The sequence below is a fragment of the Bemisia tabaci genome, chromosome 9 (assembly GCF_918797505.1).
Source record: "Bemisia tabaci chromosome 9, PGI_BMITA_v3".
Classification (NCBI taxonomy): Eukaryota; Metazoa; Arthropoda; class Insecta; order Hemiptera; family Aleyrodidae; genus Bemisia; species Bemisia tabaci.
Window position 1 is genome coordinate 23,459,290 of NC_092801.1, and position 25,698 is coordinate 23,484,987.

General features: G+C 36.0%; 3 protein-coding genes across 4 annotated transcripts in view; all 3 read right to left on the minus strand.

Moving 5' to 3' along the window:
- Window positions 1-728, minus strand: part of Dnai2 (dynein, axonemal, intermediate chain 2) — a 29,441-nt gene extending 28,713 nt beyond the window's left edge. Inside the window, exon 1 of the mRNA XM_072304388.1 lies at window positions 357-728. The gene's annotated coding sequence lies outside the window, so the exon portion shown is untranslated. The remainder of the gene's footprint in view (window positions 1-356) is intronic.
- A 577-nt stretch (window positions 729-1,305) lies between these two features.
- On the minus strand, window positions 1,306-14,481 carry LOC109039240 (importin subunit alpha-1). The gene is made up of 9 exons (XM_019054648.2): window positions 14,325-14,481; window positions 11,784-11,879; window positions 10,728-10,922; window positions 8,996-9,379; window positions 7,892-8,030; window positions 5,608-5,783; window positions 4,913-5,095; window positions 2,814-3,146; window positions 1,306-2,254 (listed from the first exon to the last, which is right to left on the minus strand). The coding sequence occupies exons 2-9, from the start codon at window positions 11,853-11,855 to the stop codon at window positions 2,162-2,164; spliced, it is 1,575 nt and encodes a 524-aa protein (XP_018910193.2). The 5' UTR covers window positions 11,856-11,879; window positions 14,325-14,481; the 3' UTR covers window positions 1,306-2,161.
- A 2,635-nt stretch (window positions 14,482-17,116) lies between these two features.
- On the minus strand, window positions 17,117-24,952 carry LOC109039241 (vesicle transport protein SFT2A). Of its 2 annotated transcripts, none has more exons than XM_019054650.2 (4): window positions 24,763-24,952; window positions 23,327-23,445; window positions 22,034-22,206; window positions 17,117-20,784 (listed from the first exon to the last, which is right to left on the minus strand). In XM_019054650.2, exons 2-4 carry the CDS (start codon window positions 23,396-23,398, stop codon window positions 20,538-20,540), a joined length of 492 nt encoding a protein of 163 aa, XP_018910195.1. In that variant the 5' UTR covers window positions 23,399-23,445; window positions 24,763-24,952; the 3' UTR covers window positions 17,117-20,537. The 2 variants fall into 2 exon arrangements, with proteins under 2 accessions (XP_018910195.1, XP_018910196.1); XM_019054651.2 differs by lacking the exon at window positions 24,763-24,952 and adding an exon at window positions 24,427-24,568.
- Between the last annotated feature and the right edge of the window lie 746 nt (window positions 24,953-25,698).

The following is a 25,698-nucleotide window of genomic DNA, read 5'->3' on the forward strand; positions in this document are numbered from 1 at the left end:
ATTCCAATTTTTAAGCATCAGAAAGTCAGTTTAAACTTCCTTTCCGCCGTAAGAATCCATGTAATTTCGGAACTTTGAACGCGTACCTCTTGAAAAAGCAAAAACTGTACTATTGCGCTTAGTCCACCAAAGGCCTCAATCAGAAATTTTTCAGTACCCAAGTCCCTTCTTCCACGCATTATTAAAAATTAGAACCACATTTTTAAAGTACGTTCCGTGTGTAAAAATGTCTCCTCATGATTAACTACATATTGGTACGAATTTTGAGTTGTAAACATCCTAAACTCCGTGAAGGGAGTAAAGCTTACACGGAAAATTAAAGTTTGTAAGCATATCAAAACGAGCAAGCAACTTACATTTATTGCTTCCTAGGAATTGCTCAGAACCGTCAGATGAATTGATACCTAATGTTCTACACTGACGAGCTCATGGTATCTTGCTGAGTGCTTTCATACATTTTCTTCTGATGAAATACAGTACGCGTTAAAATCATATTATTTTGCAATCAAGGGCTCATGGTCAACTAATCGAAAAAAAAGTAAGGAAAGAACACTAAAGGATAAAGTACACGAATTTACGGGTGTATGCCCGCTCAGAATAACAATCACCAATTTATTTGGAACGTTACCATGGCAACAACTGCAGCTTTAAGAGCGGGAACTTCAAATAAGCAAAATGAAACTTTTTCTCTTTCCTTGTTCCTTGATACACCCTCTTCAATTGGTTTTTGATTAGGTAAATCAAAAACTCATGCAAGTTTACAAAGAAACTGGACTATTTTCTTTCGGGCGGGTTGAGCCGAAATCAATTTTGATGAATGATCCTCTTTATTTTTTGTTACACGCAGCACTAGGAATTTTCGGTGAGGGGAAAGAAGGAGGACATCTCATCCAGGGGGTCTGAGGGACAGAAGAAAAACCCCACTAAGGGGGGCCTAGGGGACTCTGTCAGTCCACAGGAGAGTTCGCCCCTAGCTTTTTTGTAAGAGCCTTACCCGAAAAATTTGAAACATGGAGTCATCCCTGGAGCAAGTTTTAGCTGTTCTCACCGAAAAATTCATCCTATTATGATGTTAGTTGTACCGACTGATCATCGGATCAATACGGATTCGGATTCAATGATCATCATTTGATAATTTATACTTTCATAATTACATTTGCAGATTGGACTACTCTGACCAGACTGCATTGATTCACTTTTCGTGTCAACCACTGAGTAAACTTCCAACTTAAATCTCACGGGCCCTCTGCTTAAAATTTCCATCTTGTACGTACATGGGTAGTTGAGATTAAAAAATCCGAGGAATACAAAATAAATTGGATTTATTCAAGTTTATGGATTTGAAAAAATAGACAGCGAAAATAAGAATGTGACAAATTTCAAGAGAGAGAAAAAAAAAATGTATACATCTTAGAGAAAGCTGAAGAGATAAATTGAAAAGAACACAACAGACTAAAATTAAATGAGGATTAACAGTTAAAATCCGAAGGCAGTAAGTGGATAAAACTAAAGTGGACCGAATAAAATACGAGAAATAACAGTGAACTTGAATTTCCTTGAATCACAAGGTAAAATTTGGCTACTCATCCATGAAAAAAACATTGAATAACTATAAGATTCTAAAATACATCAAGCAGAAAAGCACGGAATGAATTTGAAGGATACACTTCCAGGATTTTTAAGAGTCTGTTTCTTAAATACATCAATGATCAAAAGCATGAAAATGCACCGGTAATTTACGCAATTGCTAAACTTACAGCAACATCGGTATTAGAGAGAGAAATTACATGTATTACGTTTTTTTCAATAAGAATGGATGCAGTTCTTGATAGTCAAAATAATGCTAAAATACTTCAATATTAGGGGATAACTTCTCTTACATGCTCCACTTAAAAAAAAAGAAGAAAAAAAGGGAGAATTTAATTGGTTGAGAATCACAGAAAAATAGAATAGCTCATCTTTGATCGAAGCGATAGAGGACACAAGTTAACAATATGACAAATGAAAGAAAACAATCACAAATATCGTATCACAAGACAGCGAAGTAAAATTGATTAAAACCAGACTAAACGTAGAATGTCTTAAATCGTCTACTTAGATTAGATTGTGCGGTCTGATTGAGGAAATAGTATGGCAAGTGATGAGATCAGTAGACAGACATTTAGAACGAGAAGCCACCTTGCGGGGCTGCAGAGGATGTAAAGTTGAGTTGTCCATCAACTTCGGTGGGAGCGACTGAGGAATCAACACCTTCCTGTTGAAAGACAAAGGATAGAACAGAAATTAGAATTCGTGAGAGAGAACTGAATTAGGCTTCAATATTTTTCATTGAAATTTTTTATGATGCTCATTGAGTGAATCTTATGGATTTGCAACAGTGGATGAGAAGCATAGAGTACATTAGAGTCGCAATGTACTGGAGCACTGATGAAGTCAATTCATGAACGGGCCATTCCGAGCCCCTTGTTCACTGGAAAAAGGGGAACCATCTGGGAACTGTTCGACATTTTTTAACACGGCAGCTTATGGGAGAATCACGGGCTGCGGGTGGTTTTTGGTATTTATTAATTTAAATAAAATAGGTCCTTTAAAAATTGGGAATTCCAATTCTGGAAATTACGTGAAAAAATTGACAATTGATAGATAATAAGTGATTTTATCTCAACAGACTGATTTAGAGGGTACATCATTCTTGCAATAACCGACACATCCATTTTTCTAGTTTTAATGTTAATGAAGACAAATTGATGCAAGGTGTACGGCACAAAAATGTCTTCATACAAATCAAGGGTAAGAAATCAGGCGCTACTTACTTCAGATGAGAAGAAGGCATCGATGATAGCCAATGCTTTCTGGTAGATCTTCTCGTTGGAATGCTGCTGAAGAGCTTCCAGCTTGTCGAGGCCCCCACAGACTTCGATCATGGTCGCCACCCTGTCGGCCTCTCCTATTTTTTGAGCATTGCTGAGGATATTTTGGATTCCATCCAAGACCACCATCACTGTCTTCCAGTCCTTGTTCAGCAGCATGTTGCAGAACGGTCCAAGGGCACCAGATTGGACAAGCATTACCATCTGCTCAATTGTTCCTCCAGTTGTTAGGTTCGTAATCACCCAAACTGCTTCTTTCTGTGACTTGAAATCACCCTGGAACACAAATTTACATGTTACATATAATTTCTGGGGAAAAAACACCCGATAGTTTCGTAGTAAACGAAATATGGCTGATGTACCAGTCTATTTTTGTGGCTTTATCACATTTTAATTTCTCTTTTCCACACAAATATTTGAAATTTTATTCCCCCTCCCTCATTTTCTCTCAATTCTTTGCATAATGCACAAAATACAAAGCAAAATTATTGGCAATTGTTTAAATTTTTTTTTCCTTTTAAAAAAAAACACTGATTTTCAGACATCAGCATTTAATATGTCCTGGACTCCCTCCGATTAGCTGTTGCCATTTTGACAAAACTTTCCGGTAGAGGACAGCTTTACATAACCAGGTTTCCTGGTTCAAAATGCTGAGATTGAATAGGCAATTGATGGAGCTATCAGACAATATTATCTGGTTGAATGACGAAGGAATGCTATAACGCAAGATCCTGGGACATAATCGGGGGAGGTCTACAAAAAAGAGAAAAGGAAAACCGGCTTTTTGTCCCTAAAACATATTAGAATCACATCAGATTTGCAAGGATTATGAAAAATTTTCAACTTGTATTTATTTTAGTTTTTTTCCTTTCCAAATAATCAGATTCAAACAGCGCTGATACCTTATTTTAGGTTGCAATGAGAACATTTTGAAAAACGCATTATGCGACTCTGGAAAAATTAAATCAATTGATTAAAAACGATCAGCCTCCTCTTCCTGAAAAGTTCTTCTTAATCTTTCCAACTCACTACATCCAACCTAATTTCTTAGCATCTCACCAGCTTTTTTTGGGAGGGATAAAACTACAGACTACTGTAGGTGTTAGAAAGAGAGAGAGAGAGAGAAGGAAAATGTATTACAGAAAAAGAGATAGGCTGTTTTTGAACTGACCAATTCTACCATGAAAAAGTTATCTCTTGGCATCTATTTTAGATTACGTAGCATGGTGTCAACAAACAGTTTTTCTAAGTTTTTGTTGAAACCATGATCATCCAAATATAAAAAATTCTGACTCCTATGAAAGATGATCATGGCGTCAACGAAACTTAAAACATCTCTCTATAACATCTTATAAATTTCAAGTCTTTTTTTTTTTTTTTTTTTTTTTCGGTTGACTCTGATCTAACTTAACACATCTTTACTCAATCTTACCCAACTTTACCTCACAAGTAGGGCCGGGCTGACCGGCGAGGCGCCCTCAAGGGGCCAAGGCAACTGGCAGGAACCGAAGTTGGACCGTGCTCCTTAACTTCGTACTATTGACACATTGTGTATCCTCTATATTCCCGCAAGGCTAAGCAGCCGTCTGATAGCCAATGGGAGGTCTTATCAAAGACTGTGACGCTGTCAAAGGCGCTGCAGAGCACAGACTTTCAACTTTACCTCAAAAGACCTAACCCACTTTCACAGAATTTAAGTTTCCTCGACCTTACCCTACCCAACTCTAACCTTACCCACCTAATCTAACCGTACATGTCCTAAATTAAACTAATCTAACCATACGTTACCCAAACCTCTCCTGTAGACTTAATTTTTTAATTTAACTTATAAGGAAGATATTTTACTGTTTGTTGACACCATACACAGGGCTCATTTTTGCATTTCACTGCCTGAGCACGACGTCAACAATCTTTGACTCTATGATCAGATTTTGTGTTTGTCAACACCATGATCATTGACACTATGCAGCGTTACCCTATTTCATAGAGGTTTCAATGATCATTGATAAAAATTCCTGAGGACAAATTATTATTGAACTTACACTTTCAATAATATTGATTATGGAGGGAAGGATTCCAGCATTGATGACAGCTTGAATTTGATTGGGATTTCCGGCTGTGATGTTTGAAACAGTCCATGCTGCTTCTTTCACTACGCTGGGTCTTTGGTGCTTCAGAAGAGCTTCCAAGAAACGAAGAGCACCAGCATTGATAATGCAGTCCGTCTGAAAATAACAAGAAAATTTAAATAATCTATGGTCCGTTACAGTAGACAAACTTTAATACCAAAAGTAATGTACTCGGTCAAAATTAATCCTGATACCCACATTTAAAATAAATAATTTTACACAGATGCATACTTGGGACTGTGAAATGAAACATTGCACCCTTTTCCTAAAACTGGGTTTATCAGATTTGAGATGGAAAATTTTCCTGTAAGATTTCAAAATATTTGAATTTCACGCTATTATCCATGAATTTTCATCCAACTTTCATGGTAAATTGCATGGGCAATCTCCAAGAGGTCCACTAAAACAGGCTGGCTAAAAATCAGTACCTACTTTAAAAGTACTTTTTCAGTACGTTCCCGAGAAATTCAGTATCTCCTCAACAAAAAAATGCAGTACTTTTTCAGTACCTACAATTGACGAAATTCTGAAAGAATCGCCTTTGACTTGACGATGTCAATCGAAAGATTTCAGGCTGTGCTGGAAACAATGTGAGCAAATAAACGAACCTGCACATCATCTCCGGTGACAATGTTTCCGCAAGTCCTCAATGCTGGCATGAGAATGTTAGCATTTGGGTGCCCAAGGAGCTGGACTAGTCGCGGAACAACACCTGCTTCAATGACAGCCTGAATTTTCTCATTGGTCCCATCAGTGAGGTAAGACAACGCCCAACATGTATCGGCTGCAATGCAAAATTGAAAAGGCAATTTATTTGATGAGTTTATTCCATGGCCCAAAAACCAAAGAGGTACCCAATTTGGCGTTTTAAGGTATGTAAATTAAAATAGACAAAAACTGGTGTCACAAGCTTAAGTCAGATTTAGTGTTCATGCATACATACTAAAGATTTAAGCTTTACTCTCATTTTCAAAGTTACTACGGAGAGAAATTGTAATTACTCTGTCCTGAGACACACAAGAGGAGCATTACTGTTATTTTGCTCCATTTGGGTATCAATAGATAGAACTCTGACAGATACGTTTAGCGTAAGAATGTTCAGATATAAAGCAGCCAAGGAAATGTTTTCATTTCAGATCAAACGGTAATTCCTTGATATCATCATGACAAACGACAAGAAAAACCAATATATTAAAAGGTTTCAACTTTAACTGAATTAAATCGAACTTCCGCAAAGACTGGGATTACTACAGAAGTTTGGAATTTTATGCTTGACATTGGGATTTAGCCAGCTGACAAGGAAGCTTACAAGGAAACGCAAAACAAAAATCGTTTTCTTATAGAAGATTAGAAGAATTCCAACAGTTTTGTTACAACGGTGGATGTTTAGATAAAAAGCAGCCAAGGAAATGTTTTCATTTAAGATCAAACGGTAATTCCTTGATTTTATCATGACAAACAACTGGAACAACCCATATATTCTAAGGTTTTACCATCAACTGAATTAAACCAAACTTCCGCAGTGACTAGAGTTGCTAAAGAAGTTTGAAATCATTTACTTGATAGTGTGACTTAAGCAGCTGACAAAAAAGCTTATGAGGAAATGCAAAAAAAAAAAAAAAAAAAAAAAAAAAAAAAAAAAAGATTTTCTTATAGAAAATTAGAGGAGTTCCAGCAGTTTTGTTACGACGGAGGATGTTCAGATAAAAAGCAGCCAAGGAAATGTTTTCATTTAAGATCAAACGGTAATTCCTTGATATCATCATGGCAAAAGACTAGGACAACAAAAATAATTCTACCAGGTTTCACCGTCGAATGAACAAAACAAAACTTAAGTAGACTGTAAATAAGTCTACGAGGTTTCATCGTCCACTGAACAAAACAAAACTTAAGTAGACTGTAGTCGCAACAAAATTTTGGAGTCATGATTGACAGTGGTATTCAGGGAGATGAAGAACAAAACTCATAAAAAGATGCAATAAAAAAATTGTTTTCCTATAGAAAATCTGAAAAATTCGAACTGTTTTGTAAAAGAGGATGTTCAGATAAAAAGCAGCCAAGGAAATGTTTTCATCTAAGATCAAACGGTAATTCCTCAATATCATCATGACAAAATCTAAAGAAATGCACTGAAGAGCAGAAACTTCTTTACCGCATACAGCAAGGCGTAAAAAAGGGTTTTGTAAAAAAGGATGTTCAGATAAAAAGCAGCCAAGGAAATGTTTTCATCTAAGATCAAACGGTAATTCCTCAATATCATCATGACAAAATCTAAAGAAATGCACTGAAGAGCAGAAACTTTTTTACCGCATACAGCAAGGCGTAAAAAAGGGTTTTGTAAAAGAGGATGTTCAGATAAAAAGCAGCCAAGGAAATGTTTTCATCTAAGATCAAACGGTAATTCCTCAATATCATCATGACAAAATCTAAAGAAGTGCACTAAAGAGCAGAAATTTCTTTACCGCATACAGCAAGGCATAAAAAAGGGTTCCTAAGATGGGATAATTGTGAAAGAGGATTCAGAAAGTGGAATGGCTCGTTTGCTTCAGAATGGAAATTGCTATTGGTAAGCAAAACATGCACTTCTGTAAAACAAAAGGGTTGTGAGAATGGGACAAAATGGAAAATTATTACATTACAAAATATACGTCGGGGAGCAAATTCAATCAGATATAAGACTGAGATTGTTCAGATGTAAAGCAGCCAAGGAAATTGTTTCATTAAATATCAAACGGTAATTCCTTGATATCATCACAACAAATACTTCAAAGAGATGTACCAGGTACAGCAGAGAAAAAAGAACAATAAAAATTGGAAATTTCAGGCAACTTCTGAAAAGGAGCATTAGAAATTGCCTACATGACAGACTGAATTAAAAGAAATAATACTTACTAATGACAGACTCGTCTTCATGGTTGAGTAATTTGTTTAGAGTGGGCAAACATTCTGAAACCGTAGAAAACTTGGGAGGTGGGTTCTTGTTACGTACTAAATTAGAGATCGTCCACACAACGTTCCTCAGGAAATTGAGCTGGGAAAATACATTTTTCGAGTTAATGAAGCATTTAAAACAATTACCAAAGAACAGAGAGTAAACTTTGTTTAATTTTCTTTGGAGGAAGATTCATGCCCTGCAGGGAATTTGGTAAGGTTTTTAAGAAAAACTTTAGTCCTCTTTACCAACATATAAGAGAGATCAAACAGGTACATCTTCGCAGACAATGCAAAATTTGTAAATCCTTGCCACAATTTTCAGCCTTGTTAAATAAAAACGATCAAGACAGGTTATCTGCTGCTGTCTCCAGTGCTTACTTAGAAATATTCACACTTTTTTTCAAATTTACCAACTTTTCAGACCTCCAATACACAAGACCCTAGCATTAATGTTTTTTCAACACACTTCCATGAAAAATCATGATGGTGAAATTGAGTCTGCAATTCAACCAAAATTAAATTTACTGCGTTGATGAAGTATTTTTAATCACATGACAAACTGAGGTGATGAGATATTGAAACTGGAATTAGTTTTGTTTCATAGGTTCTTGACCTACATCCTAAAATGAATCGATACCTACTAAAAGCGCCGAAGTCCTAAAAATCATGAGCCCTGGCTTTCCTTGATTATACAGGATGCTAGGGTTTGTGAGTTTTTGGACTTACGCCCTTTTGGCAAGCATCAATTTAAATTGACAGAGCCATTCAATATTTGTTAGAAACCAAATTAATTATTAAGGTACAAAACCATGTTATTGTAATATTTCTTTTGATTAATACCAAACAATTATGATTCTTTTATGTATTCTCATCGTATTAATGGACTTACAAATTTAGACTTCTTTATTGGCAGGTGCCCATTTTCTTCACAATACGCAAACATAAAGTAATTTTGTCATTTTTTCTTTCTGTTAGTGGTAAGTTCTTCAGTAAAAGTTGGGTGCAAGTTCTTACGTTAATTCTATTTTATTTCATTGACGTCATAGAAACGAAAATGCTTACCGATATTTCAGGGACGATTAATTTCAAAATTGCTGTCATACAATTGTGCTCCAGAACGTAGTCTCGCATACCTGGCCCGTCACCAGCAATGTTTCCAAGGGCCCAAACAGCTTGTTCTGCGACATCTATCTTGTTCGAGCCTAAGAGTTCAATCAAAAGAGGGACGGCACCATGTTTGACAACGATCTGAGTCTGTTCGCTGGTTCCTGATGCGATGTTGGTGAGTGCCCACGCTGCATCAAACTGGAGGGCTGGTTCTTCGTGGTATGAGAGGAAGCTCACCAAGCGAGGAATAATTCCCAACTGGATGATCGAGTCGATAGGCGGCTGACGTTCTTTACTCAAGCATTTACGAACTTTGCGGACGGCCTCCCTCCAAAGGTTCTGAAAGGATGACAGTAACAAGTATTAACACTAACTCTTTCACAACTTGTCCACGGACTTTCCTTGTTGACATTTTGAGTGCACAGAACACAAATTGACTTGTTTTGGCATTAACTTCACTGTAAACAACCAGATCATGAGAACCTTTGCTGTTCATGTATTCATCATTCAATGAACTAAAATTGTGATTTCTGATTGAAACTGATTCTGGTATGATAAAGTAATGGAGAACTCTATTTATTATTCTGCCATACTAAGATAAAACGCCGTATGAGCATTCAGACATTGCCGAGTTTTTTCGGATAAAATACTCATTTTCTAGGAAGGAAACTTGAGGATGTTTTTCACCCTATTTTTCAGAGAATTTTCCTTGCAATTTAATCTGCAGTATCTGGAAATTTCAAAGAAAAATACTCGTGAATTTCCTAAAAAATGAATGTTTCATGCAAGGAGGTTTGGCAACATTCAGATGTTCATATAGCGTTTTTCGGATACAGCAGTGTTCATGGCAGAATGTAAACAGAGTATTGGACCCTGCACCTGGCTGAGACTCAGTTCAGTTGCGCTAGCAGCACTGAATTCGTTCAAATTTCCCAAAAGTTTCATTTCAATTCTCTGCCTTTTACTAATTTCCTTGACCTTATGAAATTCCTAGTTTTTCAGACCTGTTGACACCTTACTTTCAGCATTCTTGTGCAGAGGAGTGGAATTTGGCTCAAGCCACAGTCTCCTGCTTAAATTGAATATCAAGAATAGGGCAATTTCTTGGCCGTTTTATTTTAAAAAGACTTTCTCACAAAAATTTCAAAATGACCTTCCTTCCCTTCTTCACAAGTTACTGCAATTTTAACCCTGAGGCAAGCGAGCTTGCCCATTAATAGTTAAAAAGTTTACTCCATTTAATTGGGAGTAAAAAAATTGATGACACCGGTCTATTCTTAGCAAAAACACAGTTTAACATTTCGGCAAGAAGTCAGATTTGCTTCATGTTTTAATGGGATGATGGAGGAAAAACAACAATATTATGAATTGAAGAATTGCCTTATCGCCCTCAATTTCCCGCAGTTCCTGGTTTAAGTGATTGGCCACTTCCTTCTCTTCTAGACTCTATCTGTCCGATACTTTCAGGATGTCTACTAAATCAGGCTGGCCAAAAATCAGTACTTTTACAGTACATTCCCAAGAAATTCAGTACTTTTTCAGTACCTCGATTCAAAAACAAAAGTATAGGAAAATTGAGTGCCAAAATGGCAATTGTTTACATTGGTAACAATTCTAAGTACCTAAAATCCACTGTCCAAAGAAATTTTGTATTAATCAAAGAGCTAAAAATTACAAAACGGGTTACCTTGTCTGTTGATTCAAGTTCGCGCACAATATCATCCAGTCTAATAGGCTCCGATGGTGATGAAACGTTATCTTGGTGTGGTGATAGTGGCTCCTCATCATCATCCAATGTGATGTTACGTCTCTTCAGAAGCTGTTCATCTTTTTTGGCTTTCCTCAACTCAACACTGACTTCATTGCGGCGTCTTCGCATTTCCTACAAAGATAATGCAAATGTAGACACGACAAAAAAAAACTTAGAGGCTAAAATATTGTTGCAGCATTCTAATACATGATTGAAGTTAGACATAATTTTATTGTAAACAAGATAAATGGTCAGACATGCAAAGCAACTTTCTTTGCCACAATGTATACTGAACTTACTTCATTACTACTGAATTATGTTATTGAATTTTCATACTATGAAAATTTCCAAAATGAAGATATTACTTCTGGTTTTGAACTCAGATATCTTTTACTTGATGACGTCTCCTTCTGACCTCCAGTAACAATTTTTCGGTAGCAGGGACCAAAATTTCACTAGGATTCTTGATAATTCTAACTTTTCAAAAACTTAAAGTCATGAAATTAATATAACATTTTACGTAAAATTAAAACATAAATAAAAAGTTCATTGTAAAATTTTATTAGACAGTTTCATTTTCAGATGATCTAAAAAAATATGAAATGAAGCAGTAGCTATGTATAGATGGTATTTTAGAAGAAAGATAATGAATAAGAAAAAATTATAACTAAAAACATAGAATAGGTACCTAGATAAAAATGAATTAGGAATAACAGGCAAAAATATTTTCACAGAAGCTTTGTTTTATCAAAGAAATGTTTACTTTAAACCTAAATCAATATCTGCTTTAAAAATTGTTTAATTTATTTTCCCATGCCACAATAATTTGTACCCAATCTTATCCAAGTTGTTACTACCTACCTGGAGATACTAAATACATCCTCACGCTTGCGATGGGTAATGCGGTTCAGAACCGATCAAAAGACATTTTAAAAGAAAACTTAACCTACTACTACACACTTCAAAAAATATCTATTCGAAGGAAAAACCTACCGATCCATCTTTGCCCTTGTTCTTGAAGTTGCGAATTCTGGCAGGACCGCTATTTTCCTTGTCATTCATCATTATGGGGTGTTGGGGGATTTGGATCTGAAAAAATATCATTAAAAAAAACATTAGTAAAGCGCTCCCTAAAGAGATCTCACGTTTTCTTCAAAGCTCCTTGCAGAAGTCTTCACTTTCAGTTGAAGGGCTTGTGCTCGCTACAGATAGAAGAAATGCTCTGAAAAATCCAGAGGAACTTCTAAGAACTGAGTGTTACTACAAAAGAGTGGTGAATGCGAGAACAAATTTGCATTGAAAGACTTGTGTCACGACCTGCCAAACTATTACACAAAAAAAATAAAGTGATGACATCTGAGAGGATGATCCGATAATTTAGTATGCTATTCACAGACAGAGTAACAATCTTGATTGTTCAGGCAACTACTCATATTTTAAAATAAATTTTCATAAATAACAACTTCCGCTTTTGCAATCTTGCCTCATATTTTCCCTCAGTTTCCTAGAACTGTGACAGAATGGACCATCATAAATTAAAATTCAATTTAGGCATGGTGTCTAGCTTTCTTGGCAAAGCTCATTCCCTGATTTTCAGGAGCCCATTCCTTGATGAGAAACTAAAGTTATCTCCCACTTTTCTTGGAAAAATCTTCTACCAAGACCTCTCCCTTTTCTCCCAGATTTTCTTGGGGAAGAATATAATTTTCCAGAGTTTCAGATATGAATATCGATTTTAATTAATCTTACAGCCATTTCTTTGGCGCACATTCAAAATTTTAATTTAAAAAATGTTCCTCATGTTGATATTATCTGGTCAATGGAAGCTTCTAGCAATGTGTCAAGCAATTTTCAGAAAAAAAAAAAAGTTCCTGACAAAAACAGCCAAAAAACTAGGAAAAAATTTAATATAATCTGATGGATAGAAAAAATAGTTCCCTGGCAAATGAGAAAAATATTCATAATTTTTTGGCACGGATGAACTGATCAAGTGTAAGTAAGAATTATAACAAGTCTCGGGAATTTGATGAATAACTACTTAGAGCAAAATATGTGGTTCCTATATGAGAAATTGTGAAAGACATGTTCGCCTTCCTTTTAAATTTTAAGACATCAACAGAAATTCCGGTAAAAATGTTGGTAGAAATCTTCGCAACAGTAAATACGCGAAACACTTTCCAAAAAATTCTTGTTTTTTGATTACCCTGCCGTTCCATTGCCACGATCCCTTACAGAATAAAATTCCCTGACATACCAAATTTTTGCGGATCCCCTAACGTTTTACTGATTTCCCGGGTTGCTAGGACCCTGTGCTTGAGCTCTAATTTCTACACGTATCATGGGTTCTCATTAGTCAAATTTAAAAATGAAAACAGGAAAAAGCATTATGCACATACTTAAGTAATGCCCAAGCGCTTGAGTCAAAGTAAAATCATCTCAAGCAGCAGAAAACAATTGATATTCGCTCAGATGATTTATAAATGTGAGTAGCCAGCAAAGACTCAATAACTGCTCAGTCCGGAGATGGACTTCAGAATATTTAATAAACTAATACATTCACACGGCAGTTTTCAGGGTCAGAGGAGAGGAAAAATTTTTCAACAGAGTTGAGTTCCTCATTCTCTGAGGGGCATTCGTGGCCATGAAATCATTCCTAACTTTAGAGCGAAATCTCCATCATTAGATTAATGGAGTCAATTCTGAGAAATGAAATGATGAAGAGTAACTGCAGGCCGATTATTGAAATTTCGTGTTTGTTTGGCAGACATAGGTTAAACAGTGGAGCAAGATTGGTTGGCCATGTCTTATCGCTGCTTTGTCAGGTTCAATGGACGACATACTGTCAGGAACTATAGAGGTGCCTTTAGCATATCGTTAATTCTGCCTGACAAAGGCACGACAAAGCAGCGATAAGACATAGCCCACCAATCATGATCCTAACCTGTGTCCGCCAGACAAACACAAAATTTCAATAATCGGCCTGCTGTACTGAAACTAGCAAAACCAGGACTTCAGAGGAGTATGTTCAGATCCAAGAGAAGGACTGATATCAATCAGCGCCTTAGCGATATAGAAGACAAAGAGGTCAAGAAAACAGTGTGCGCCTGCATGAGAGGAAAATGCAGCTGGACATTTTATAATTATGAAGCTGATTGAATCATAAAAGTGGCTGGGAGTATCTGAACTGAGAACAATGGAAGGAAAGAGTAAGAACTCTCAACTCAGGAAAGTAACTGAAAAATCATGCATGCTTTGGGAGCCGAGATGAGCTTTGGGCTGAGTTCTCATGGAATAGGGAAAAACGGACGACTGTGGAACAAAAATTAATGAGTAAACTGATTTATGAAATGTACATAAAAACGAGATAAAAAGGATTAACGGTTATGTGAAATGGCGAGGCATGTGGTTAGAAGATAGTTCAGCAAGGCGAAGAGCTACAAAGGTTAAGGTCATGCATTTCGCGGAGGGGAGAAAGAGTGAGTTAAATAATAAACCAAGCGCGAGATAATAGTTGTCACTGTAAAAGCGAAATACCTGAGACGCTGAAATAATCTTTAGGATCGGAAAATTGAATTTATACTCGGAGAACTTCTGAAAATTGACGGTTATGGAGGGTTGAGAAAACAATGGCCAAGAAACAGATGATCGAACTTGTAACGAACATAATCGATCGGCCAATGAAAAACGAGTTTCAGGTTGTTCATATCTTGAAGTGAATCGTGATTGGTTTATTCAAATTCTCAACGTCTGTGTTGATGGTGCAACTTCAAAATCTTTGATCTGATTTTTCAGTGCACTGTAATTTTTCAAGTCGAGAATTATTTTAGAGTAGTTGGAGGTATATATCACGAATTTTTTTGGTGAAAATAATTTCCCCAAAAGTCTTAAAAGGCGACCCGTTTTTCTTCTTTCGCAGTTTTTGCCTGCTGAAAAAGGTCAAGCTGAAGCATTGCTGGCTATGGTATCACTGATAAAACAAGAGGGGTGGGGAGTAGCCGCGAAATTTGAAATATGGATATGAAAAAAGAGATGCTATCGAGGCTCCATTCCTAACCTGGATTATTACTTTTAAACCCGGTTTTTATAATTATTTAACTTACATCAGTTTTCGATGCGAGAGGTTCTTACAATAAATGCTCTTCAAAACAGCAGGTCAAAATATCAGGCCATAATTTGCAATAGTAATGATATTATCATGAGCTTTTGAAATAAATAATTTTTAAAGCTGGCCGTAGCCGAAGCACCAAGAAACTTCATCTACATTTTTCTGATTCGTAATGGGACCAAGTTTTACAGAGATGCATCAAGTTGCGCTGCAGAAAAAGAGCTAGGAGTGTTTAATTATTCAACCTGTCTGAAACCTCCTGTCAAAAAGTTGAAGTCGACAGAAAATATTTTAACTGTGAAACTTATCTTAAAACTTTGCTTTTGACAAGAAGTCTTACGGAAGAGTAAAACTTCAAACCTTATATTCTCAGTGTGGCTTGATGCATCTTTGTTAAACTCATTCTGGTAGAGGTGCCATGGTTACAATCTCAATTCCACTGTCAAAAAGTTTGGCAGATGTTTTTATTTTTTTAAAGATGTAACCAATAGGCATTCTTGTAAAAAATACTGTCATAATTATTTTGCAGATACAAAGAAAATTCTTCAGAAAGTACACGAAAAGAGACTCATCACCTACCTATAAGCATAATGAATTTAAATGATTGGCAAATTTTGAGAAAATTGAATGGAGATAGCATTTTTTGATCCTCAAATGTTCAATTTATTATTTTCTAACTTTGATTCATTCTTGAGGAGTCAATGTTTGGAATTTTGTCAGGTTCTTCACACCAAATGATATGGAAGTAACTTCCCTAGACTTCGGTTTTTTAAATCAATTTTTTATTCACCTTAAGGAAATTTTTCTTTAACTGCATCACAGATAAATTTTAGGTAAGAAGCGGTAAGAGCTTCTCATAAGGTTTATAAACCAAGTTAAAAGACATTATATGATCGGACATTATTTATTTACAAAACAGTTCTGCTAGTAAATTAAAAACAGTTAACAATAACAAACTAGAAGTACAGATTGATCATTTTAAGGAAGAAATTTAAAAAATATAGGTGTGATTTGGAAAATGTGTTATTGGAAACCTTCAGAGACAATCCAAAAAGGTTTACAAAATTTGAGTAAATGAGGAACAATCAGTTGAAAAAATTAAAAAGAAGACAGTCAATTTGAAGGCACTTGTAGTCTTGTAAAGAAAAAAAAAAACATAAAAATAGACAGCTTGCATAAGAAATATTACTTTATACAACGAAGAGGCTAACACAGAACATCATTATTGATACTACTTACAAACCGTTTTTCTTTGCTGGGGTATCCTCAAGTAAACATAATTTTTGTAATACAGTTCTTGGGGGCTTACAAAAAACTTTGCAATATTATCTAAGTATAGTAATACATTCGTTATCCAACGATTTAAGGCGAGGGTCGGGTCGAATATCAAGAGAGTCAGATAATCGGAACCAACAAAGAAAGTTTGCAAAAATGCTATTTCAGGCTCTGTTTCTGATCAAAGGTCCAAAGCTGGGCCCATTTTTGATTGTGTTTGTAAACATAGTCATATAAAGGGGGAAAAACCAAATATGTTCAATGAGCAAAAGAAAGAAGTAGTTTTCAACTTGTTGGTTAACATGTGCTTTCGACCAAAAACTTAATTTTGCCTGCAACGGATAACTGAAGCTTCAGACAATCAATGGTCCAGTAATCAGGGAATTACTGTATTTTCAAATACTACTTTTGCAAACTTCCAAGCATAATCATAGACATGAAGGGACTGCTCTCGAGAATACGAAAGAATAAAGTACTTTCACTGATATTTGAGAAGGAAATTAAAGACTCATATCAACGCATTCATACATTTTTTCACTATCTTTTTGCAAGTGTGCCATTGGAGGAGAGCAGTAGATAGCATTTTTGAGCATCTCACCGATTTCATAGAGCACTGATTTTTAGCTCATCACTGAAGTTCTGTAAACTCGGGAGCTGACTTGTAACTTAATTCACATTTTCTCTTTGGAAATCTTCATTCTGAGATCCTTCAAGAGCGGGAAAAACGTTGAAAAATGAACGTCAAAGAATTTTAAAGTATCCATACAAATTATACACGTTGCATTCAAGACAGTTACAGTAAGATTACAAGTTAAAGTCCAAAAGAGATACTGTCGCATTACCTTGCACAAACTGCAAAGGGTATGATCTGGTTGTAGTTGCTACCTGAGAGAAGGTTACTGGGTTTTGTCAGAAATTGACATAGTATCAGTTCTTATTCCCTATATTTATCTTTTCCTTTCGTTTTACAGAAGATTCAATTTTGTTTGATTGATAGAAAAAGTACTAGAAAAACTACTTTGTGCTTTGCAGAGATAGATAAAATTATAAAAAGTGAAAGGTGGAGCAAAGGGTTGTTTCTCCCGAGGCTTGTAGCTCTCTGTGCCCTTCAGTTATTCAGAAAAAGATGAATACTAATACAATGATGGATCAGAAAATTGGAGAAACTGCTAGGAAAAGGTCTCACCGAAAGAGCTTTACTTTGAAAAAAATTTGCCTCGCTTTGATTTCAGATCGCAACATGCAAACAAATTTCAGAAGATTTTGTCAGACAAGAACACCATAATTATCAACGTGCATACAGATTACAAGTTCAGTCGTATCAAACTTACTTACTATACAGGGGAAATACACTGATCAAAATTTAATTAAATCTATCATGAAAAATATAAAAAATATGTTAGAAAAATACACAAAATAGCTACATAGATAGATGACAGATGCAAAAAATATACAGAGAAAATATGGTACAATGTGGTAGTAGTTTGTATTTTTGACACCTAAGTTTGAATTGAATTTAAAATTCAGATTAAATTTGTTGGCATAATAGTATGCATTAAAACAAGATCAAAAAATAGAATTTTAATTGACTGAGTTTGTAGACGTTTTAAAATGCTGAGGGATTATGTATTTACATATGCAAATCGCAACAAATTCCGGATTCTTGCTTTGTTTCACAATAGACGTGCATTCTGCTTGTAAATGCTAATATATCATTGCCTTAGAGACAATCTAAAAAATTAAAATTAACTTTCCCTTACTTGCAGCCGCTTTAATTAAATTTTCCAACACGTTTTGGCTGTGCCGAGCAACCATCATTGTGGCGGCGCGGCACACACATACATCATCTCAATGCTGCGCATGGCGTGCCGACGCACCTGCTTGGAGCAGGCTCCAGTCCACTCATCCTTCTATCACATCCCGACACCCAAGCACGAACATCACCCCCCCCCCCCTTCCTGAATATTTTTCCCGCCAAACCGAAGGCCACTACTGACACATATTCATTGCGAGAGCATACACTTTGGTCAATGAAAATGATGTGGCTTTCAAGTCTCACAGCAACACAACGAACCAGAATCTGCTATCACAAAGCATTCCAGACAGAACATTCAAGATTCTTCGTTCTACCAACGACTGAACATGACTTCTTACAAAAATTCTAGTTAAGTTAATTCTAGGCAGTATTGTATCCAGGAGAACAATAAGCAGATCAAGAACTGACACAGGTATTGACCATATTTAGTCAAATGGGAAGAGGACACGTACTATGAACAAATTAAAACTAGCACAGTTGATCTAGCTTTGTTTCAATTTTCTTTCCCTGATTTCCACACTCAGATTTTGCATTTTAACTTCTGGGTAAGATTTCAATTTCCAACTGACAAACATGAGTTAAATGGTACAATATCCTTGTAGTAGTATTTGTTGCTGCTTATCGATGACCAAATTGAGGGACTCTTGTACAAAATCTCTATTTGCGACTTTGCAGACTTCCGATCATGATTTAATTTTTTTTTTTTTTTTTGAAAAACTAATCTATCTAATTTCTTGAAAATCCTCTTGATTTTACTTCTCTACTATCAGAGTGTTCAGTAAAAATTTCAAACCATGTACTCAACTTGTTTCTCTTTGAAAAATAAAATAGGAGCAGAGATTTTGAAACAATGAAATTGAGATACATGGTTTCGCACTTTAGCCATTGATGTAATCAGTTTGCGATTAATTTCCTCAAAATTGACAAAAATAATAAAATAACAAGGAGGAGGAAGAGTGAATGATGACTCGTTCACTAGCTGTGACTCAAGTCTGGCTGCACTTAATTCACCAATAACATTCAATCCTTCTCAGTCTTGGAATAAGTGATGGAGGATTTAATCTCAAGAAAGCCAAACGAAACCAGCTTCAAACAAGAATAATGCAGCAGATCCTTAAAAATTAACAATTTGCTCTTTCAGTTTTGGAATGAATCCTCAGCTTTGGCACAATGCAATTTGTGCACAATCGATCTACATGATTTAAATTTTAACCATTAATTGAATTACTCAGGAAAAATCAAATATTAGCCTTTCAATCCATTACTAAACAAGCAGCAACAGATGCAATTATAAAGGAAATTCCGATGCTTCCATATCTGTGTCTGTATTTGTATCTTTTGAGCTGTTAGAGTTAGCATAGATTCATTTTTTGAACAAACATGACGTCTAACTAAGCAGAGATTTTTTTTCTCTTCTTCTTCTTGGAACTTCAGGCATGATAACAGTTTAATAATCTCTGATTTTAATTAATATGTTCTTTTCCGCTTCCTTTTGGCAGCCATTAAAATCACATTGAAGGATCATTTCTACTGTCAGATTTCAGAAAGTCAGTCCTGAAGTAAGTTTAATATCTGCACCACGAGCAGTATCTATTCAGTTTAAGCATTTCAGTTGTGAAGAGGTACACAAAAAATTATCACAGAAAGAACCAATATTCAGGGTTGTAACAGCATTCAGGAAATGAAATCCCTGGACACATTGTGGTGAAATTCCCAGACAATTGAAAATATGTCAGATGGTTGAAAAACCTTAATTTGTAATAGTTTCCAGGCAGAGTTTACTGTTTGAAACGTCAAACCGTTGCCTACGAGAATGGAGAGGCCGTAACTAGTCAGTTCTGTGACGTCAAGCTAGTAGATATTTACCGAAAACAACAAGCATCTCCGGGTCATCAGTGCATCGATGAGTGAGGCAGTCGCTGCGTGGACCAATCAGAGTCGCTCTCGATCGGCCGAAGTTGCGCGAGCGGCCCGTTTGAATCTGAGTGGAGTAACGATTTTCGGTATTACGCATTCATTTCCTCGATAATTAGACAATGTCACAAATGAACTAGTTAGTTTTCTAAAGTGAAATTTCATCCTCTTTCTAAACGGTTCTTATGAAATTTTGCGTCAGATCAACCCTGAAAGAGATATCGGCGAGAAATCATCGTGCGGCAAGCGTTCTCCCATAAGAACGCGTGTTAAACCGCGGCCGAGTTTCATCTACTAGTGTGACGTCACAGAATCGTAGTTACGGCCTCTCCATTCTCGTAGGCAACGGTCAAACCTATTCTAGAAAGCAGATAAAGGTGACTTATCAATTTTTCCCTGACATCTTTTTATTTTTCTGAACATTTCCTAGTACTTCCTGACTGCGGCAACCTTAAATATTGGCTCCTGAATATAAAAAGTCTCCTAATGATTTTTCCTACTTTTCTCCTCTATTTCTCTATTCTCCTAGGGGTTAGATACTACCAACTAGACTGTAGAGGAAGAGCAAAGGATTAGGTTTAAGCTGAAGAGAAATCAGCTTGGTTTTTTTACACGGTGGATTTCTGATTTCTAAGAATTATGCGATACAAGTGGTGAGAGTTTTCTTCACCATATCTCGTGCGTAAGGTATGTAAGAGAGAGAATACCACGTCATGGAGAGAAACTGCAGGATCATGCATAACAAGGCCAATGGTGGGTTTTTAAGACCAAGCCCAGCAAAGAGTGTCAGAATCATCATTATGATGGTGACGACAGTCGCTATGAGTCTGGTCTCTGCGAACATTTTCTTCAACTGCTTGAAAGGTCCCATCAGAAAACAAGTACTGAAACAAGCGAATTTTATGATAAGTCACTTCATTACTTCATGATTGTAAGTAAAAATATAGAACCAACAACTAAAGCATTTACAGAATCAGAGGTTCATCCAAAATAAATAAAAATAGGAGAAGAATATCAGATTTATTAGGCTACAAGGCACCTGACTGAGTCTGAGCATACAATTTTGAGGTGTCAAGAAAAGGGTACGAGTATGGGAGTAAAATGAAACAGAAGAGTAAATTTTGGGATGATATTAGGGATAGTTGGATTAAAAGAAAAATTAAAATTTTTAACTTAAATGAATAAAAAATGAATAAATAGAAAAAAATACCAATGGAAAAATGCCTGATGTGTGCAGTTTTTCAGAGGTTGCTCAGGTAGTTTACAGTTTAGAGGGGAAAAGCCTACGTTGGAATAGTTTGAGAAAGAATAAATTAAGGCCATAGAGCAACAGCAAGGAATTTTTGCAGGGTTGTTGCGTAGTTGGTCTTGCGTAAAATTTTGTACAAAAACAGAAAAGTTTATTCAAGAGTTCTAAAAATCATTTCGAAGGGGAGAAAAAGCTGACCAAAATCCGACCGATCAGACACTGACAATCTAGCTGACGTAGTAGGGCAATGTCTGAAGCTGGGTTTAGTTAATCAGCAAACGACATTCCTTCCACCTGGATACATCATCAGAGCCTGCTTAACATATCGTTCCAGATGGATCCCATTTTTGGCATTTTCAAAACAGGATTCTTGAACATATGAGGTTTAAAAAACCTGAAAAATTCTCTGAAAATTCTAGAAACTTGTTTCACTGCGTATTTTCAGAAAATGAATTTTGAAAATGGATGCACTGATATAAAAAAAATGAGACGGTTATAGACTCCTTGCATATCGTACTGAAGCATCAAAGTCTGAATAATTTTGCACTGATCAAAGTGCCATTCCTACCGAAAAAAAAAGTTCTCTGGGGAAATGACTGGAGAAACAAAAGATGTCACAATTCATGTTCACCACTGTCAGAGTATCAACATGGATATCATCAGTACTCTTTACATTACTGAATCAAAACCCTTCCAACAGTAATAAGATTTCCTCAAGAACAAAAAGTTAAGTATCATAGAAGTTTATTTCCTCAAGAACAAAAAGTTATTTGTTTTGGGAAAATGAAAGTAGGTATCATGGAAATTTATCTCCTCAGGAGCAAAAAGTTATTTATTTGGGGAAAAAAATAAGTATCATAGAAGTATATCCTAGCTGTACGAACCTTGCAAGCGAGATGACATTGCCAAGAGTGTAAAATACTGCGAACAAGGCGAGCCCTTTGTGGAGGAACATTGAAAGAGAGCCTAAAAGAGACATTAAAATTCCCAGGACAAAGCATATGATGAATGCCTGTATCCTTGATGACCAGCTCAATGTTGTGGCACTACTGATGTCCTACACAAATATAAAAACAAGATTTAATATGTTTGCAGAGGCATGCTAAAAAGTGGGAACTTTAAAATCCTTACCGTTTCAGACCTCTCCCGAAGGAGGTATGAATGGTGAAAATTTAAGTAGTTAGAGAGAAAATTTTTTGTATCAAAAATGCTAAGTGACTGTTAGTAGTGCATAATGTTTGAGGTGATTTGTACCAGACTCTTGGCTTGGTTGAACTGGCACGCTTATATTGCATCGATCAAGTCAAATATCCTGGCAGATTTTGACCTCTTAGCCAAGAAAAGGACAATAGGCCCTGCGCATAAGCTTCATGAATCATTTTCGACAACAAAAGACAGAAAAATTTCCGACCAAATTCAGGAAAAATAAAGCAGATTCCTTCTTGGAAAAAAAACGATGCATTTGATACAGTAACCAACATCTGTATCTAATGCGACAGATTTTTTAGAGGACAATCCTGCTTTAATTTCTCTGAATTTTGCAATTTTCTCCGTTGATAACAATTCTTTTGACTCAGGCGTAGGGGCTGAAGTTTCTTTTCAGCTAGAAAGTCAAAATCTGCTAAGATTTTTTTACTTAATCATTGTGTACATCGCTTGCCAGCTGTAACATGCCAAGAGCCAAAGACAATTCACCTTAACCGAGACAAGGGCCAATTCACACATGTTAGTCACTCCACTTCTTCTTGAAATCTACTCCTCCAACCGCCTGTGGCATGTAAGATAAAAGAGCGGCTTATCTCAAAATGATCCTGTAAGAGACACATTACATTTAAAATTTCTGCTGTTGGTGCTCAAGAGCTTTAAAACTCGTTAACAGGAATGACTGACCTGTGCGGATTAGCCTTGAACTGAACTTTTTAAATTAATTACTTAATTTATGTATCCACCAATGGAAGATGCCAACCCATCATCAGTTTAAAAACAGTTGGATAAAGAACAAAGAAACAAAATAAACTCATCAAAAATCACATTTACCTGAGTAACTTTTTATTAGCAATGAATTCAATCATCACCTATCATGTGTATTCTTAGACAAAATCTTTACTTAAAAGGACAAAAATTCAACCCCCCAAACCGAACAATTATGATATCAAAGTACAATATTTTAAACTTACGGCCATAATGCCAGTGGAACTGTCATCATCAGCATCTTCATTGCCACTCAAAACTTTTCTCAATTTATCCATGTTTGAAAGCTACTGAATACAATGATGTGTTTTGGCTGTGCGGATACCTGGAAAAAAGTTCAAGGTAAAGTTCAAAGATACAAAGGTGTACTGCTATCAGGACAAAAGTTTTCTTTTAGTCAGTCTCGAATCCTGTCATTACGAATTTCACTCAAGGAAACCTTGAAATTGAGAAAAAGTATTAGGATATAAAAAAAGAATGGGGTAAACAAATGTAAAATGCTGTGAATTCTCTTTTCACCCCTGCTTTCTGAAAATGTACACAAGGAAAATTTCAGTTTTTAAGTTAATCATGCTCAGGAGATTGTACCTACAGAACATTACATCAGATAATAAGTACTAGATGGGCAAGTACTAAATGACACCACGTAATGTGGCAAGTACTAGATTTCCTGGTTTTATGAATAGAATCCTTCTGAGAAATAACGCAAGTACCAAATCCCTGGATTTATTAGGCAAGAACCTGAGGAGAAATAAGTACTTACAAAACAGGATTTCGCTACAGGGCAACATTGTCTCTGATAAAGAAGCTGTCTGTTGAATTAGATAGACTACTTTTGCATAGCCAGTGGCTTTGAAGATCACTCAGAATTTTGCAAGTTTGTTTCATTCAAATATTAGTCTCGACGCTTAAGTATATGAATTCTCTCGCTATCCAACATACTTCAAAATCTAGAGCTCGTGTTAATATGTTGAGAGAAACGTCCATCTCTGATAAGGTCCGAATTAGCACTCAACAGGTTAATACATGCAGGACTGGATCTGACTTCAGATGGCAACACTAATGAGAGGTGACATAAAAAATACTTTGACGTATGTCTCGACATGCGGTGCACAAGCACTAGTAAGGTAGAAGATCCTAAATTAATTTATACCATCAGACATTATAGTAAAAAAATAAAAATTAAATTAAATGCTTGCAATTGATTGCAAAAAAAAGTTTATGTTGGTTCCTACCTGTACTAGATTTACATATCAAATTATCGACGAAACATACATCAACAGGTGATAAGCTCTGGAAAACTTACTTAGAATCAGCTGTGATTGTGAACGACCAGATGACAAGACAAGAAGTTAATATAGTCTTGAAAAAGGCTAACAAACAATTACAGTTGAAAATTATTTAGATTTCTTCGGATATAAAGCAACTAACTGCTTACGAAGGAGACGTTTTCCTACGGACATGGCTAAAGGCTGTTAAGCAATATTAGTTTACAACATTTATTGAGGATAGAGAATCCTAATATCCAAAATCTTGCTAGCGATGGTAAATTCCTGGCTGATATGAAGAAGGAATTACATGCACAGAACATTTAAATTTCAAAAAATATGTTTGGTTGTTTACATAATAGCTGCCGCCATACCTGCAGCTGTGGTCCAGACGAAAGAGGCTGGGAATCCGGACTGGGTTTTCGAACTGAGCAGCAAACCACTGATAAAGTATAGAGCCGATTTATGAACACATAAGACGTTGGTTTAAAACACTTTGAGACGTTCAATAAAATGGTAATTTATCGAAAAATGGGGATGGAAAAAATTTTTCGCCACGGACAAAAACATCAACAATGACGAATGGTGCATTTCGGCATCTAACGTGTTGACTGATGATAGAGCACTAAAATTGGCGGGAGTTTCAACTTTGCGGGGATCAGAGCGCAGGAATTGTTCAAATCCTTAAAAACTCTTCGAATTTTTCACGAAAAAGGAGAAAAAAAAGTGTACAAATAGATGCGTAATGTGGTACACGCACACACGTTTATTACTTTGGATCTCAACCCAGATACAACCCAATTCAGCCCAGGGTTTATCTCTCTTTATTATTAGGTAGCCAGATAATATATTCAGTGGTTTCTGATTGCAAAATTATTTTAACTGAAATGTGATGGGTCAAGGTCTAATCATTGATTAATAAAATAAATTATTTTTCTAGATAGCTTTGAAAGGGATGTAAACGCCTTTAATTTTATTAACTCCTGAGTTTAGTTATGTTGCAACCAGAGAAAAATGTTTATCATCTTTTCATCGTCTTGAAACAGCAACCTCACGTGACCCTCACTTTTTCAAAGTACCTTTTTTCCTGCAGATAAGTGTTTTTATTAAGTTGCTGGTTGCCACTTTAGTGAGAGCTCAAAATCAGTGATGAGGGATTGACTTAGCCAGTGAGCAGGAGGTGCCGTTCCTGGTTTTGTTGGCAGAGGATAAGTTGGACTGATTTTAACAGAAACAGAAATGAACAAAGTTGTACTATTAGAAAAAACAGTAAGTTTGCAGTAGTTTCAACTTCCAATTTTATCCATACA

Coding starts and splice junctions, on each gene's coding strand:
- LOC109039240 (XM_019054648.2), bottom strand. CDS start 11,855: ATGATGAATGACAAGGAAAATAGCGGTCCTGCCAGAATTCGCAACTTC. Junction 5,784..7,891: donor TGAAGACGAGTCTGTCATTA/GTAAGTATTATT, acceptor TTTGCATTGCAG/CCGATACATGTTGGGCGTTG. Junction 2,255..2,813: donor ATGCCTTCTTCTCATCTGAA/GTAAGTAGCGCC, acceptor GTCTTTCAACAG/GAAGGTGTTGATTCCTCAGT.
- LOC109039241 (XM_019054650.2), bottom strand. CDS start 23,398: ATGGATAAATTGAGAAAAGTTTTGAGTGGCAATGAAGATGCTGATGAT. Junction 22,207..23,326: donor GTTCCACTGGCATTATGGCC/GTAAGTTTAAAA, acceptor ATATTTGTGTAG/GACATCAGTAGTGCCACAAC. Junction 20,785..22,033: donor AATGTCATCTCGCTTGCAAG/GTTCGTACAGCT, acceptor CGCTTGTTTCAG/TACTTGTTTTCTGATGGGAC.